This window comes from Gavia stellata, chromosome 23 (assembly GCF_030936135.1).
Source record: "Gavia stellata isolate bGavSte3 chromosome 23, bGavSte3.hap2, whole genome shotgun sequence".
Classification (NCBI taxonomy): Eukaryota; Metazoa; Chordata; class Aves; order Gaviiformes; family Gaviidae; genus Gavia; species Gavia stellata.
In genome coordinates, this window is record NC_082616.1 from 540,866 (window position 1) to 555,269 (window position 14,404).

Here is a 14,404-nt window from a genome sequence, read left to right on the forward strand (position 1 = left end):
ACATGGATGTGGTGCTTCCCCTTTGTTGTACTACTCTAATGAGCAGAAAGACTGAAAAAGAAAGGTATCACTAGAAGAGTTTCAGTCTACAGGTTTATTGCAGTCAGTTGCTTCAGCAGTACAAAGGGGAAAAGAGAAAGAGGCTCCCCCTTAAAAGCACCGTTGCATGGGGTAATTTTACCCTTGGTGCCATAAACTGCAGTGGGGCAGGGGGAAGGGAACCAAATAAATCCTCCCCCCAACAGCGTTTAGCAATGGCTTTTGGGTCATCCTAGTTTAACTGTGTTGCTTCCGCCTCCCTCTTCTGCAGCTTATAATGGACTATGATTGTAACAAAATATTAATTGCAGCAGCATCAGCAAGGAAAGTCACTTACCCTACTAAGCACCGATGCACTAACACATACAAACACGGGGAAAGAGAGCGAAGGGACCAGACAAGCACATCCTGCAGTACGCAGGAAGTCTTTGTGAAGTCACACACAGGGGCTTGTTATCATCCCCTCAATACCTGGACATCTTGTAAAGCAACCACGACCAAAGCTCAGCTGAAAAGCTGGGGCTGGGTGCTCACGCACAGCTGCGGTGCTCCACTCTAACAGTGAGGTATCAACCTGCTGCTGACAAATGAGCAGCCCCAGGAGAACTGTTCCTCACTGCGCTGTAAGACACAGCAGTACAGGCCAGAACAGACTGTAAGGAAGACTTCTCTGGCACTCCAGTTTCCTTACTAGCCTGATAATAGCCATGATCAGCTCCAAAGACAAATCAAACCGGCAAATACCTCGCACTAGTTTATCATATTTACATTGAACCCTCCGGTAACCTATCTGTATACAGGCAGCTGCAGTCCCGTTTCCCAAAGCAACAACCGACCGGGACAGCAGCGAGTCCCTTGGTTACACTCGACTGCCGAAGGAGACAATGGGATCAGGCAGGTCAGATAGGTGTTAAATGATTCCCCAGATGTACTGCTACATAAACATGACCTGCAATCTGTAAGAAAAGCCTTAATTTCCTAAACAGTATCTAAATGTATTCTCTTCTGCACCAGAGCTGCCAATTTATCCTACGCATCACAAAGAAGTAGTGCTATTTGGACAACCAGGACATAAAACGAGATTTCTAAAAAAGATTTACTTCAATAGTTTACATTCCAGAAGTATTCCAAATACCTTCAGGTGAGATGTTCACTGGTCCTTTAATCAACATGACAGACAGACCAGCGCTTAGACATGCCTTGTTCTTCCCATCTGTTAACGCCCCTTGTAGACATTTTTGTAACTCAAATCCTCACACGTACAAGCACCTCCAGGCAGGTTTTCAGCTTCACTGAGCTTTGAGGAGATGCAAATAAAAACACAAGGTACAGATCACCATAACATTCAAGACCGAACAGTAAGAACGACAGCTGCTACGGGAACTCTTCACTCGACTCGGTGCTCTGTAGGAGTGAAGTCCTGCAAGGGGCAGGCGCCTGCGGGACAGCCGGCTGCGGCACCACGCTCCCTCCGCCAGTGCCTGTAACAGCCTGCCTCCTGCTCTGCACCACCGTGGCACCCGACCTGCTTCAGCTACCCAAACGTTCACAGAAACAGCAGGGTTATCACAAACTATTTCTTCGTTAGAAATGCACAGTTTATTTCAATGCGCCAATAAAAAAAGCCCAACATTTCCAGATCACAGAACGTTAACACAACAAAAGAGTTTTGCATTAGTCTGCTAATAAGACTTTTAAAAGGTCCAGATTCATGCCAATTGTTAGTCAATAGAAACAGCCTTCCAGGACTAAGCCCTTACATTTATAAAGACACCACAAAATCCCTTATAATAATGTAAACAAAATAAATTTTCTTCTTAAACTTTAAACTTGAATCCGTTCTTTCAGGACTTGCACTCCTTCAAGGGCTTCCTGATGGCGAGTGACTGAAAGGGAAAGAAAAAGATTAAGAGCAACTCCTACAGCAAACCCAGCAGAAACTGCATGCTACCCCAGGCTTCCTCCGCCCAGGAGCCCTCTCCCTGCCTCAGAACACCCCTCCCCACCCTGTTTTCAATTCCAGCTCATGAAAAACGAGTAAAAAAGTGTTGTATTTTAGACCTTTATAAGTAACAACTGCTTTAAGCTTGTAAAGGGCAGGCAAAGTAAGAGACATCAGCTGTGACAGCTGGGTGAGACATCAAGCCTGCTCAGAAAGCGTCCCAGAGCCTGTGCTCCAGCTGTGGAGGAATTATCACTCTGCCATAACCTACACGGGTCCAGCACCTCGTGGCTAGCCCTAAACTATCTCAGGCTATGTAAATTCCAGCACATATTTCTCTGGTTGCATAGGAAAACTTGCTTCTTACTTCACAGTGACAGCAAAACTTGGCAGCTGTGCAACTGAGCAAGAGCCAGCTGCGAGGAGCCACCAGCAGCAACTTAATCCTACCACGTATTCATGGTTTGCTCCATACCTTACATTACTCACTTCTTCCCCAGATTCTAAATTCCTCAGGAACATCAGGATAGTTGATTCTCATTTGCCTACATTTTCTGTTGTCCTTTAAAATTTCACTGAAGTAGGTTACCTTAGAGTTATTATCATGAAGTTCTGACTACCATCTTTTCATAGCAGGAAGTGCCCATAACAATTCATCTTTTCATAGTTCACAAATTAAGACAAGTAAAAAACTTAAAGCTTTTATCCTTGCACAAGTCAACTTCTATCCTTGTACAAGTCAACTTCTACAGCAACCGCTCCTGACACTAGTTCTATGTAACTGTATGGCACGCTCTAGTTCTAAGATATTCCTACCTTCTCTTTGGAGATGGTGATCTGGACTTTGAGCGACTGTTAAAGAAAAAAAACACAAACCAAACCAATCAATGTGGTAAACCTGTATACACTCAGTAACCACTTTTGACCATTTAAAAACAGTAAGAACAGTTTGATGATGCTAAATACATTAGAAGACACCACCCTTAATGCTGCTGATAGCATGTATACCAAATTACTTTAAGCAAGAAGCTGCAGTTGAGAAGGAAAACTGCTGAAAGCCAGCACCCTCGGGAAAAGAGCAACACTCAGCTTCAAAGCAGCTATAAAATGATCCCAGTAATCCTGCAAAGCAGGAGCGGTGAATCAAGTACAGGAGAGTCAGGGAGACTGAGAACTACAGACAACTGAGAACAAAAGGAGGGAAAGATATGCCCCAAATCCTGTCAAAAATACTTTTTGTCACAATCATGGGTTAAACAAAAACCTGTATCCACAATCCTCTGGATGAATTGCCTACTGTCCCACAAAAATCAGCTATAAAAAAATGCATTAAAATAATGTATGAAAAATATTTAAGAATCAGCTATTAAAAAAACAACCAAACAATAACACAAAAAACCCCAAACCTCTTCCACATGCAACTGAAATACTGGTCCAAGCAGAGATTTTGAATCATGACAAAAAAAAATACTGAGTGCTACTTGTATTCATACGCTCACCTTTTAGCAGGTAAGCCAGATTTAGATCTACCATGGGACCCAGACCTACAACAGGAGAAAAATAAAGCTCAGCAAAGCAGCCAGTGGCATGCACATACAATGAAAGTTAGCTAAACCAGCAACAGCAAATTCATACTACATAGCGTCACAAACCAGAGAGGAGGGCCCTGGTGCTGCAGGCTTTTCCCGTGACATTTCAGGAGAATCCTTTAGCTCTTATTCCAGAGACCCCACTTATCAGAAGACAAGAGTACAAGCACAAGAAGCTCCCCAGCAAAGCTTCAGCTACCACTCTCAGAAAACAGAAGACCTTGTACCAGGCTCCCAGACTTCCTCCCCGCCTGCAAGTATCCCTTCCGTAAAGGGAAGAATAGTTTCAACTGTCATCATAGAAAAATCTTTTAATAGCACATCAAGAGCCTGGAATCAGCCAGAGGTAAGCATGTGCGCTGAAGAGCTGATGCATTCTTCAGATCAAGATCCCAGTGCCACTTTTATTCAAGTATATTATAACTTTTTCATCAGTTATCCCAATGAAATCAGCATTTCAGTTTTCTCTTCAGTACCTGGCTACTCGTGTGTGAACTATTCCCAGTTGATCTTATGAATTTACTCAGTGAGACTTTTCTCCCACATTTATCATGTTACTTTACCAACTCAAGTATTTGCTGTTACTTAGAAAATATTTGTCCTCCTAGAGCGTCACAATTCAGGCATGTGGTATTACTGAACATCAGAAAGCCCAGTGTTCACGATAATCAGTTGTTTAATAGACTTGACCAAAAAAAGAAACTTTTATTCTATTTCTGCTCAGAACTGTTTTTAAAGGGTAATCAAGATTCACCTTTCCCTGGCCTATTAACTTACAGAAATACTACACGGACACTGTTGGCCTAAGTTGAACGAAGAGTTACATGCCACTGCTTTGAAACCTTCCTGGTCACAATGCTGAGCCATCCTCTGTCACAGTTCCTGACACTATAACCAGTAATTTTGTTACTGTATCACAGTTGCACAGGAGGGAGTTGCTCACAACTACCCTGGACTTGCATTCTGTAGCATGGGCGTGACTTCCTTTGGTAAGAAATACAGTAAGGCAGCACACAAGAGCATCATCTTACTACAAGAACTACTGGCAAATCCTCCTTCCGAGAGGCACAGCAACAAAGCAGGACTGCAGATCAAAAGCTCTGGATGCAGCACCGGTTACGTACTAGTGTTTTGCTGCACTAACAGCGGACCAGCACTGGCTGGAGTTTTCACAATGCTTCCGTAACTCCAGTCCTGAACTACCGCTTCTCACCACTGCAATTGCAGACCTACGCAGAGTCATCACTCCTCAGAAATTTCAAGAGGAACATCAAGTCTTTCATGTTGGAACATGACTGTCCCAGAACTAGAAGTCCCCAAACAACAACATCAGCAGTATCCGGACTCTTCCGCAGTAGCAGCATGCAATTTGAGCCTGGCTAGTCATCTCCTGCATTACAGGCCTGTATGAGTAATAGGTCAGGACACCTCTAGCGATGATCATCATCATCCCCTTAAAAACTCAATGTGCAAGTTCTAAAGTAGCAGGCAGACCCCTAAAACACTCTTCTCCCCTGTTCTAATGCAAAACAAAAGACAGCTTCTTCCAACTGATCAGCTCTCGCGTCCATCATGTTTCTATCCTACTCTTTCACCTTTCTTCTTACTGAGACTTACCACAAAAGATAGAGGAAAATAATGCAGGAGCATTTACCCTATACCCCTTTTCCTCAGCTTCCATTTCAGCATGGAAAACATCCAGATCCACAAAACCAGGGCTACACGTCAGAGAAGTCCTTCAAAACACTACCTGGGGCATTAAGACTCATGACCCTGTTCATTCAGCCCTCCAAGCCTCTGAAGTCAAGCGTCCTACCCCATGTAATGTAGTTCTCAGCACTTCAGCAATTTCACTTGATCTAACTCTCAGAACTGAACTGACAAAGTTGAAAAGCTGTAAGCAAGAGTTCAGTCAATAGCGGCAACCTTCTCATCGCTTCCCCCCCCCCCGCCAGCATTTGGGATTTACAAAGAAACATGCCAAGAAAAACCTAAGGGCTCTTTCCTGCAGGACACAGGGTCAAGCATTCTCTACATGCGTAAGTTTTCAAAACTCCTCTCCACAGGCCTTAAATCATATATATGCTCTGTTTATAGCTACATATACATAGACTATATATACTACCCACAGACCAAAAAAACCTCAGGCTTATTACAAGAAATCGACCACTACTTTAGCCTGTGAAAAGGCATAAATCATTAAGTGCAAATATTGCTGTGCTGCACAATTTTCTAGCCCCTTCCACCCAAATTCCCCTGGGGAAGAAAAAACAAGAAAACCACAGAACTATTATCGGTTTGAATTAAAACAAATATCTTACCTGCTTCGAGGCCATACAACAGACCGGGACCTTGAGCGTGATCTGGACCTAGATCTAGGAAAAAAGCAGCGAAAGCTCAACTACTACTACATGATTCATACAGCTGAGATAGTATTCTTTGACTTTTACGATACTGACCTCAGAGAATTTTGTTGGAACTATTGGTTTTGCAGACGTAACTTTTATTATTAGAACGCAGTAGTACATTTGGCCAGTACTACCATCCACATAAGAAATCCCACCACCCTAGTTGACTAAGCATAATTACTCCCTGTACCCCTGAAGTAGGAAACCTTAACCATAGATCAAGGCTGTAACTTTGGTACAGTATAGAAACAGCAGTTCCAAAAATATATGCTTAAATTTTTAACTTCAAAGAAAGCGTTCAGATTAGCTTTCAGGGATGGTAACACCGTGAAGGTTCCTGCAAACACATGAACTGCACAATATAAACTTAATGTTAACTTCAACAGTTATGTTCCCTTCAACAATCTTGTGCGCTTAATAGAAAACACATACCTTGATCTCCTTAAAGAACCAGACCGAGATCTGCGGGGTGAAAATGATCTATACCTACGAGGAGAGATTGACCTGGACCTGCGGTAGGAAGCTGACCTTGATCTACAAAACAAAGGGAAAACCAACCAAACTTACTGCAAGGTACTTTTCACGAGGACTACAGAAAGGGGTGGAGCAGAGGGAGGAGTAAGAAAAAGAATGAAAACACAACAGCCAGAACTCTACCTCCTACCGCGACTCCGACTGCGTGAACGCGAATACCTTCTTCCTCGGGACCTTGAGCGGGATCTAGACCGGGACCTGGTTTTAGGTTAGAGAAAACAGGTATCAGGAAACAGCTGCAGCAATCACTGCACGTGAGGCCCTGCTGAAGTCAAAACTGATTTCAGACAACTAAAAAGAAAAAAAAAAAAACCAAACCAAACCAAACAACAAAAACACACCAATAGCATCTGTCAGTTGGAAAAATCTCTGGGCCTACTTGTCTTGAGCATTTTACTACCTAGAAAAATGTTAAAAGCTGAATTACATTGCAGAATTACATTAGAATAGAAAACACTGTAATGCGTATTTAAAATAAACCTTGCAAGTTTGCAGGTCGACCCTCTTTGGCCCAAGGTCTAGCAGATCTAGACGATCTAGAAGTATCTATAGCCGATCGCTGCATCTAGGTGTTCTCTTCAATCTAACGACGATCAAACTGACAGCCCAATGAGCCAGGGTGAGGCTTGATTGACGCAAGAAGATTTTTCTAGGTGGGAATGTGGTCAATCTGGTGTTCCTCTTTCTAAACCGGAGGGGGGCCCCAATTGAAAGCCAAATTTACTGTTACGGCGATCACCGTCTCAAATTTTCTGCCCTTAAAGAATAAGGTGAAGCTACGTGTAGATGGCTCGAGGGGATCTGGCCTCTTATGCTGATCACCTCAAGGTCTAGGAGGATCTTAAGTGTCGGATTTGCAAGGCGCCTCAGCATGAAATCTTAAGGCTCGTGACATTCTGAATCAAGGCGACTGACTCAAACGAAGAAACCTGAAAGGTTTTGACCAGGTTGATTATTAAGATATTAACATTTTATATGTATTAGCAAAATAAATTGTGATATATACCTGTTGACTTACAACATTAAGAGTTTAACTGGCGTAACATTCTGTTCTTTGCTAACAAGAGCTACACAAAAGTGAACTGGCGAAGCAACCCAGCCACTCTGGCCCCACACGTACCTGCTCCTCCTTCGGCGACTATAGCGGTGACAATCATAAGCATAGTGGCCTTTCTCACCACACTCATAGCATCTGTCGTTAGGGTCAAAGGGGCGCCGTGCAGGAGGCCTGTCGTAACGGGAGCGACGAGGCATCCCCGTTGACACTTCCACTCTAACCCTGGAGCCACATATTATCCTGCAAGATATGGTAAGTATTAATCACAGGAATACTTTTCTGCCCTGTGCTCGTTACACACAGAACGGATACTGATGATGGTGCGGGCAGAGGAGGTCAGAAACTGCAGTCAGAGCAGCCAAGGAGGCTTTAGGCATGCACATACTTCCCATCGAGGCCAAGCACGGCATCTTCAGCATCCCTCGGGTCTTCAAACTCCACGAAGGCGAACCCCGGCGGGTTCCTCGCGATCCACACGGTTCTCAGGGGCCCGTAGTAGCTGAAGGCTCTCTCCAGCTCGCCTTTGCCCGCGCCCGTGCCCAGGTTCCCCACGTACACCTTGGTCTCTGCCGGGAGGGACGCCATGTCAGGGCCGGCGCTCGGCCCCAGGCAGCGGCCGCAGCGCGCAGGCGCGGCGCGGGACACGAGGCCAAGCGCGCGGCGCGACCGCCGCCGTCGCGCCTCCCCCGGCGGGCGCCGCCATCTTTGACACCGCCTCCATTTTGGTGCGCTCCCACCGGCGCCGTGCTCGCCCTCCCCCCACCTTCGTCAGGGCTCGCTCTCTGCCGGGCCCGCAGCCACGGCCCCACGGCGGCCGCCTGGCCCCAGCGTCTCCCTCCTCGGCCTCTCAGCGCCATCTTGTCTCACAACCGGCTAGCCCGAAGCAACGGCCACCTTCTCCCATCCTCAGCGCGGCGCCAACGACACCGCCATCCCAACGGCAGCCCCCCCCTCGCTCCGCGCAGCCCCCGGCTCCCCATCCCTCCCTACCGTAACGCCCGTAGCGCGACATCTTCCCGACTACAGGCCGAGCCCGGCGCGCGACCCTTATACGGAGGGAGCCGCCGCTGCGACTGCGCGCCGCGCCCCGACCGCCGCACGGAGGGGGGGGGCGGGGCTGTGGTCGCTCGGCAACGCGGGGCGGGGCGGGACAATCCCGCTCCTCGCGCGCGAGGAGGTCTCGCGAGAACGGCGGCGGTCGAGTGCGCCTGCGCGGGGCCGAGTGAGGGGAAGAGGCGGGAGGCTCCACGTAGGGCCGCTCCGTTCCCGGGGGGTTTCCACGAGGAAGTCGGTCGCGTCCGCTGTGCCCGCGGGGCCCCCGCTGGGGCTCAGGTCGTCAGCGAGGCGCCCCCCGCCCGCCCCACACGGGAGCTCCCGCCTGGAGCGTGCCTGGCTGTGAGGAAGGCGCGGTGGCGCAGCGGGGAGGGGAGCGGCTCGTTCCGGTCACGGCCCCTCACCCCAGAGCGGTACCTCAGCTTCTGGCCCTGCCGAGGCTGGAGGGGAGGGAGCCTACGAGGCTCCTTACTCCCAGGCGGGAGGCATTGTTGAGCTGTTCTTAAATCTCCTGAGTGGAGCTTGACCTGAGGGGAGCCCTCACGCCAAATACATCCCAACCAGCCTTGGGTGCCCCAGGGTTCAGGCCCTCCCCTCACCCAGACAGCTGAAGCATTCGTGCGTTGGCACCTACCAACCTTTTCAGGGAGACAGGCTGGAGCATAGGTGCAGTAGAGGATTTTTAAGAAAAAAATCAGTGTGAACCTGACCGATACGAAGTAAATTTAAATAAACCACAGCAGGAATGAGGAAGGCCTTTTATTAACGTGGGTTAGACAGGCTTTGAGCGCACTAACGTGTTTTGGTGCTATCTCATAATAAGACAGAACAAATCAATACACTAAGAAATAAACGAGGGCTCTAAAAGGTCCTGACTGGATTAACAACCTCAGGAATAATCATGTAATGATTCTTGCATTGTGTGTTGCCGTAAGCTAGAAACAAAGCATTAAGAAACAGAAACTTAGTGAACCGCAAGAAATTCTAAAGAGCAAAGGTCTTCTAATCGCTGCTGCTCTAAAATAACAAATATAGATAGGAAGTGTTTTTAAAACCTGCAATTTGCCTGCTAACTTTCCCCAATAATTTTACAAACTTGGACGTGCATTACAATTCATGTTCTAAAACAGGAGAACAGTTGGGGGAAAAAGACAAAAAGAGCTTTCTGAACAATTTTTGCATGTAGTTTGGGAAGGCCAAGTTTCACAATTCTCTTTCTGAAAAAAATAAAATCTGGTAAGCAGTTCAAATAAACATGCCTACACCGCTAGATAAGGAATTGAATTAATTTTAAAGGCAGAGGAAAACACAGTTTATCATATATCATCTTTCACAATACTGTTACAAAAAATACTTCTTAAACTGATGTATCAGCTTAATACTGATACAGTAAACTGATATATTAGTTTAATACATCATCATTATCCAATGGCTTGCTTTTCATAAAAAAAATAGAGCACGGAAAATACTTCGTGCTTTTAGTTTATACTGGTTTTATCCCTTTCTTAACATATAAAAATCGGACAACAGTAGCTAAACCCAGCATTTTTGCAAATAGTGAATATTGATTCCCAGGACCGTTCCTAAAGTAGGGCGGGTAGACCCATTCCTAAAGACAACAGCTTTAAGCAGCAGACATCACTGTTGTTTTTCAAGATAGCCCTGTACCAAGCCTTGAACCCGAGACAGAATAATCTCATTGGAGCTGCTGCACTCTTCTGGGCCGTATGGTGGGTCAATAGTTAATACCCCCGCCACGCATAGCGTTCTTCCCGATTCACCTTGCTCTGTTACGGGGATGTGGTTTGTTTCTAGCCAAGTCTTCAAGTCGTTCTTCCTCTTTTCAAGTTCCTCTGGGCTGTAGGCTTTGCTTTCTTCAGGTGCAAATATGCAAGAAAGCCGTTGCTTCATTTCATCATCCCCTTCTTTCAGTATTTCGACCTCCTGGACAGCATGGCCCAAGACAACTGATATGGACACTTTTTCATTCTCCAGGAATGTCGCAAGGACAATACTGCCGAGGAAAGAAGGATGGATGAGTCGCTGTACTTAAGACTGAGAAACACAGGCCAAGATTCTTGGAGATGGGTGCTCATTAGCATCAGCATAACCCAGGTATTTAAGCAGTATCGAGTACCCAGCATTTCTCCTCAAAAAGCATGTTGCTATACCCTTAAAATACTATACCCTTACCTTTGTGGGTAACTTCTGGCCTTGAATTTGAAAATACTGTAGATACTATCAAGCAGAACATTACTTTTAAAAAAACAAAGCGTACATTAAAATCAGGGCTGGGAATCTAAATATTTTTCTGCAGCATTCCCAACCTTGCTGAAGAACCTTAAGTCTTCCAGCATTCAAAAACAATGATACCTTCACACATTCAGCACTTTGAACACTGAAGACAATGGTGGCAGCTAACAACATCAGAACATTTTAATGACAAATTATTAATATTTAATTATTGACTGTTACTAGAAGATTTTTTTTTTAAATGAGTGTTGCTAGTTTTTAACTGAAAACTGTAGCTTGGGTATTACAATGGGAACGCACCACAGCAGGTTCAGGCTCATGTTACAGCAGCCTGGTCTTTTCTCAAGGGCACTTACAGCCCAGAAGTCCCAAAATACAGGTAGGAAGGCAGCTTGTTGTATTTCTAGGATCTCTTCCCCATATATCAACGAAGAAACCATTTTCTTTCTCTTGTGGGAAGAAAAATTCCAGAATTTGATGCCAGCACTTTGCTAATCTACTGTTGCCACCATTAGTGGAAGTAATGACTTTTTGGGAAATGTGCAATGAAATACGTCTTGATTTTAGCCTGGGCCATCCCCGGAATCACTCACAGCTGCGCACACCTTTCCTACCAAAACAATAAGCAACTCCAAGAGAAGATTAGAGTATCGGAGCTACTCCAGAGTTGAAGCAACAACCAATTCTTCTGAAACACATCAGAAGCTGGATGTTTTAGTTTCTAGCCTCCATCTTGTGCTCATGTGGGACAAGCTCACAACCAAAAAGGTATGCAAGGAGCCAAATTTCTGCCTATTCGCTGGTGCATTCTGCCTTTCACACCCTGTTTTCAAGTTACTCACTTGAGACACTAGAGACCTGTGGTACCACTTTCTGTCCAACGCCCTTGTGGATTTTCCCTGCTTCCTCTCCAAAGCAGCCACTACACCCTCATGGGTGTCTGGCTGGAGGGGAAAGCTGGGCATCGATGTGAGAACTCTGGATAGAGGATAAGGATTTCAACACCTAAAGCATTAAAAACATTCCTGCTTTCTTTGTGAAGCAGGGCTTGGTATATTATTAAAAGCATTTGTGAACACGTGGATATCATTTGAAGTATTAACCTTAGGTCCACAATAAGGTCAGTGTGAATCCAGACATCCATTCCCCAAACCTATTAGTCCTTTGAATGAGATTAAAGTGGATTTAGGTGAACTGGCCTCATCAACTACAATATTGCTTTCTCTTAGGCCTTGCCAATTAAAAAACCAGGACACGCAGCCCCAACATAGAGGTTTTGCTCCAGATAAGTTTGCTTCAGTCTTGGGATCTTTTTTCTTCCTGAAAAACTTGTTTTCTCTTAGCTTTACTGAAACAAAAGCTTTGGTACTTACCTGGCAGAAACTGGATCAACTGTTAAGACCCATCCTTCATATTCATGCTTCTCAATTGCAGCAACTTTGACCATTTTGTTCACATATGTTTGCCAGTCTAGAGGGCTTTTCCTCTGCCAGTCACTCATATTTCCTACATCCAGAACCTAGAAAATAGCCAGAGCAATTAGCAAAAGTAATGAATCCTCTTGCTTTGCCCATCACATCAGAACTGAGTTTGCTTCCAGGTAAAGATCTTCCATTCACCTCAAGCACAGGTTGCTTTTTTTTAAAAGCAAACGTCCACACAAGTGGTTTGCATATCGCTGCAGTTCTGTAATTTCCCACCCCGTCCACTTGTTTTTAAAGGCACACAGTGAAGCCTCAAAAGTCACTGCTCTGCTAACCGAATGCTTTCCCGTTGCATTAAACGTTCCATTTATTGCTCTACCCTCTAACAAAACCTTCGGGATCCCTCTAGGGACGAAGTTTACCACCTTTGGTCTGTGTACCGGCACATCCCTTGTGTCCAATCCCTTCCACATGAGCCTCATCCACCCGGATCCCGTCTCCATCCCCATCCCCTACGGTAAGGCGAGCAGCAAGTGCCGTTCCACCCTTTTCCCCGTACCAGTTGCATTACCGGTGATGACAGCAAAGCCACCCGACTCAGCCCGGGGCCACACGAGGGTTTTGTCTCCCCCGCAGCGAAGGGGCCCGAAGAGAGACGGGGGCAGCGCAGTACGGGGGGACAAAGGCCCGGAGGAAGCTCCCTCCTTTGCTTCCCTCCCAGCTCCCTGGCTCTGCCCGCCCCTCCACGCCTGCCTGCTCCCAGCTGGAGCCGCAGGCGACGGGAGAGCAGGGGGGCAGGAGAAGGGAGCACCCCGGGGCCCCCCGCCCTTGCACCCGCATCCCCGCTCACCGACTCGGTGGCCACCAGCCGCTCGGTTCCCCGGTGGGGCCGCCGCTTCCTGCTGCCGCTGAACGCCGCCCCGCCACGGCTCAGCACCTCCTTAAGCAGGGGATGCGGGGCAATGCTCAGAGCGGGAGGGTTTTACAAGCACGGATGTGCATATAAGTTATATACAGTCTTATATACATAAGACCAGATTGCAAAAGAAGGAGGTGAGATACGTAGCACTTCGATCCGCCCGGCGTTCCGCCTCCCGAAATTTAAGTTGGGTTTGCTGCTGGTGCCCTGGGATTGCTGACTTGACCGCGCAAGATCACGGCTCAAGCCTCTTCGAGCAATCTGTGTGCGTATGTACTCCGTTAAAATAAGATATTTTTGCTCCCTGGTTTTGAGTTGTCTTTACAAGCTTTCCTGTGCAGCTGTGAAGGTGAGAAACTTCATTTCCCCCCCCCCCCAAAAGCTGCTCCATTTTAACAGTACTAATGAAAAGCTTCCTATGGATGAAGCAAACAAGCTGCCATCGTTTCAGTGATTTAAGCGAAAGCAAGCATGTGATGATTTTGTGAGCGTAGCAGAAAAAATACCAAGGGTATAAAAAAATGAGATCGTCTTGTTTTGCAGGGTTAAGGAGGTAATTTCCTTTTTTTTTTTGTGGCGTTTCAATTCGACTTCCACAGTGCTACGGGGATTATTTATGAATGTTTTACGCCACTGTATTCAGCTACTGTGTTCTTTCGGTTGATCGGAAAGCAGGGAATAGCAAATCTAATTGTTTTCACTGCAAAAGCAAGCAACGCGGTGGGAAATCTTAGCTTCCGTTCGAAAGACAAGTGGTGGAAAGGAATGTGGTTTGGTTTTATATATTTATATGCCTAACACATTTTAGTCATTTACGGACTAAATAGCTTCCTAACCGGTCCCCTTCTGGATCACAGACTGGAGGGCGGTTTGTTCCAAGTCCCTTTTGAGAAAATACGCTGAACATCCTCCGTTTTAATTCTTGCTAGGCTCAGTCCCTGCTGATTTTTTTTTTTTCTCCACTGTTGCCTGCGTAGTTATTTAATTCTTCTGAACCACGAAGCCCTGAAGTACTTTTTTATCCTGTCACCGTATCTTACAGACACAGGTCACTATTGCGGGCAGTTACTACAGCTCTGCCACCGGTAACCGTAGTCACGCTCACAACGAGGAGCGGCTCTCCCAACTCAAGCCCCGGTACTAGCGGCAGCGCCTGGCGCAGATCACGTCGTAAATAGGCAACTTG

The 14,404-nt window shown here is 46.3% G+C and overlaps 2 protein-coding genes across 9 annotated transcripts; both read right to left on the bottom strand.

The window, feature by feature from the left end:
- Positions 1 to 1,204: 1,204 nt before the first annotated feature.
- On the bottom strand, positions 1,205 to 8,639 carry LOC104251165 (serine/arginine-rich splicing factor 7). Of its 6 annotated transcripts, none has more exons than XM_059828463.1 (10): positions 8,560 to 8,639; positions 8,458 to 8,463; positions 7,955 to 8,135; positions 7,633 to 7,809; positions 6,636 to 6,710; positions 6,411 to 6,512; positions 5,892 to 5,945; positions 3,481 to 3,525; positions 2,798 to 2,833; positions 1,205 to 1,925 (listed from the first exon to the last, which is right to left on the bottom strand). In XM_059828463.1, exons 1-10 carry the CDS (start codon positions 8,579 to 8,581, stop codon positions 1,901 to 1,903), a joined length of 723 nt encoding a protein of 240 aa, XP_059684446.1. In that variant the 5' UTR covers positions 8,582 to 8,639; the 3' UTR covers positions 1,205 to 1,900. The 6 variants fall into 6 exon arrangements, with proteins under 6 accessions (XP_059684446.1, XP_059684449.1, XP_059684445.1 ...); XM_059828466.1 differs by lacking the exon at positions 3,481 to 3,525 and adding an exon at positions 6,326 to 6,330 and having other exon boundaries at positions 6,407 to 6,512; XM_059828462.1 differs by lacking the exon at positions 8,458 to 8,463.
- Positions 8,640 to 9,368: 729 nt separating this feature from the next.
- Positions 9,369 to 13,195, bottom strand: GEMIN6 (gem nuclear organelle associated protein 6). Of its 3 annotated transcripts, none has more exons than XM_059828590.1 (3): positions 13,150 to 13,195; positions 12,249 to 12,394; positions 9,369 to 10,636 (listed from the first exon to the last, which is right to left on the bottom strand). In XM_059828590.1, the coding sequence occupies exons 2-3, from the start codon at positions 12,374 to 12,376 to the stop codon at positions 10,261 to 10,263; spliced, it is 504 nt and encodes a 167-aa protein (XP_059684573.1). In that variant the 5' UTR covers positions 12,377 to 12,394; positions 13,150 to 13,195; the 3' UTR covers positions 9,369 to 10,260. The 3 variants fall into 3 exon arrangements, with proteins under 3 accessions (XP_059684573.1, XP_059684571.1, XP_059684572.1); XM_059828588.1 differs by lacking the exon at positions 13,150 to 13,195 and adding an exon at positions 12,859 to 12,881; XM_059828589.1 differs by lacking the exon at positions 13,150 to 13,195 and adding an exon at positions 12,725 to 12,730.
- Between the last annotated feature and the right edge of the window lie 1,209 nt (positions 13,196 to 14,404).

Bases quoted from the DNA above. Each gene is read 5' to 3' on its own strand.
- LOC104251165 (XM_059828463.1), bottom strand. From the start codon at position 8,581: ATGTCGCGCTACGGGCGTTACG. The intron at 6,513-6,635 runs GTAGAGTTCTGG...TTTGTTTTGTAG, and splicing joins AGTCGGAGTCGCGGTAGGAG to ATCAAGGTCAGCTTCCTACC. The intron at 3,526-5,891 runs GTAAGATATTTG...CTCCTGTTGTAG, and splicing joins GTTGTATGGCCTCGAAGCAG to GTCTGGGTCCCATGGTAGAT.
- GEMIN6 (XM_059828588.1), bottom strand. The intron at 10,637-12,248 runs GTAAGTACCAAA...TTTCCTCGGCAG, and splicing joins GTTGATCCAGTTTCTGCCAG to TATTGTCCTTGCGACATTCC.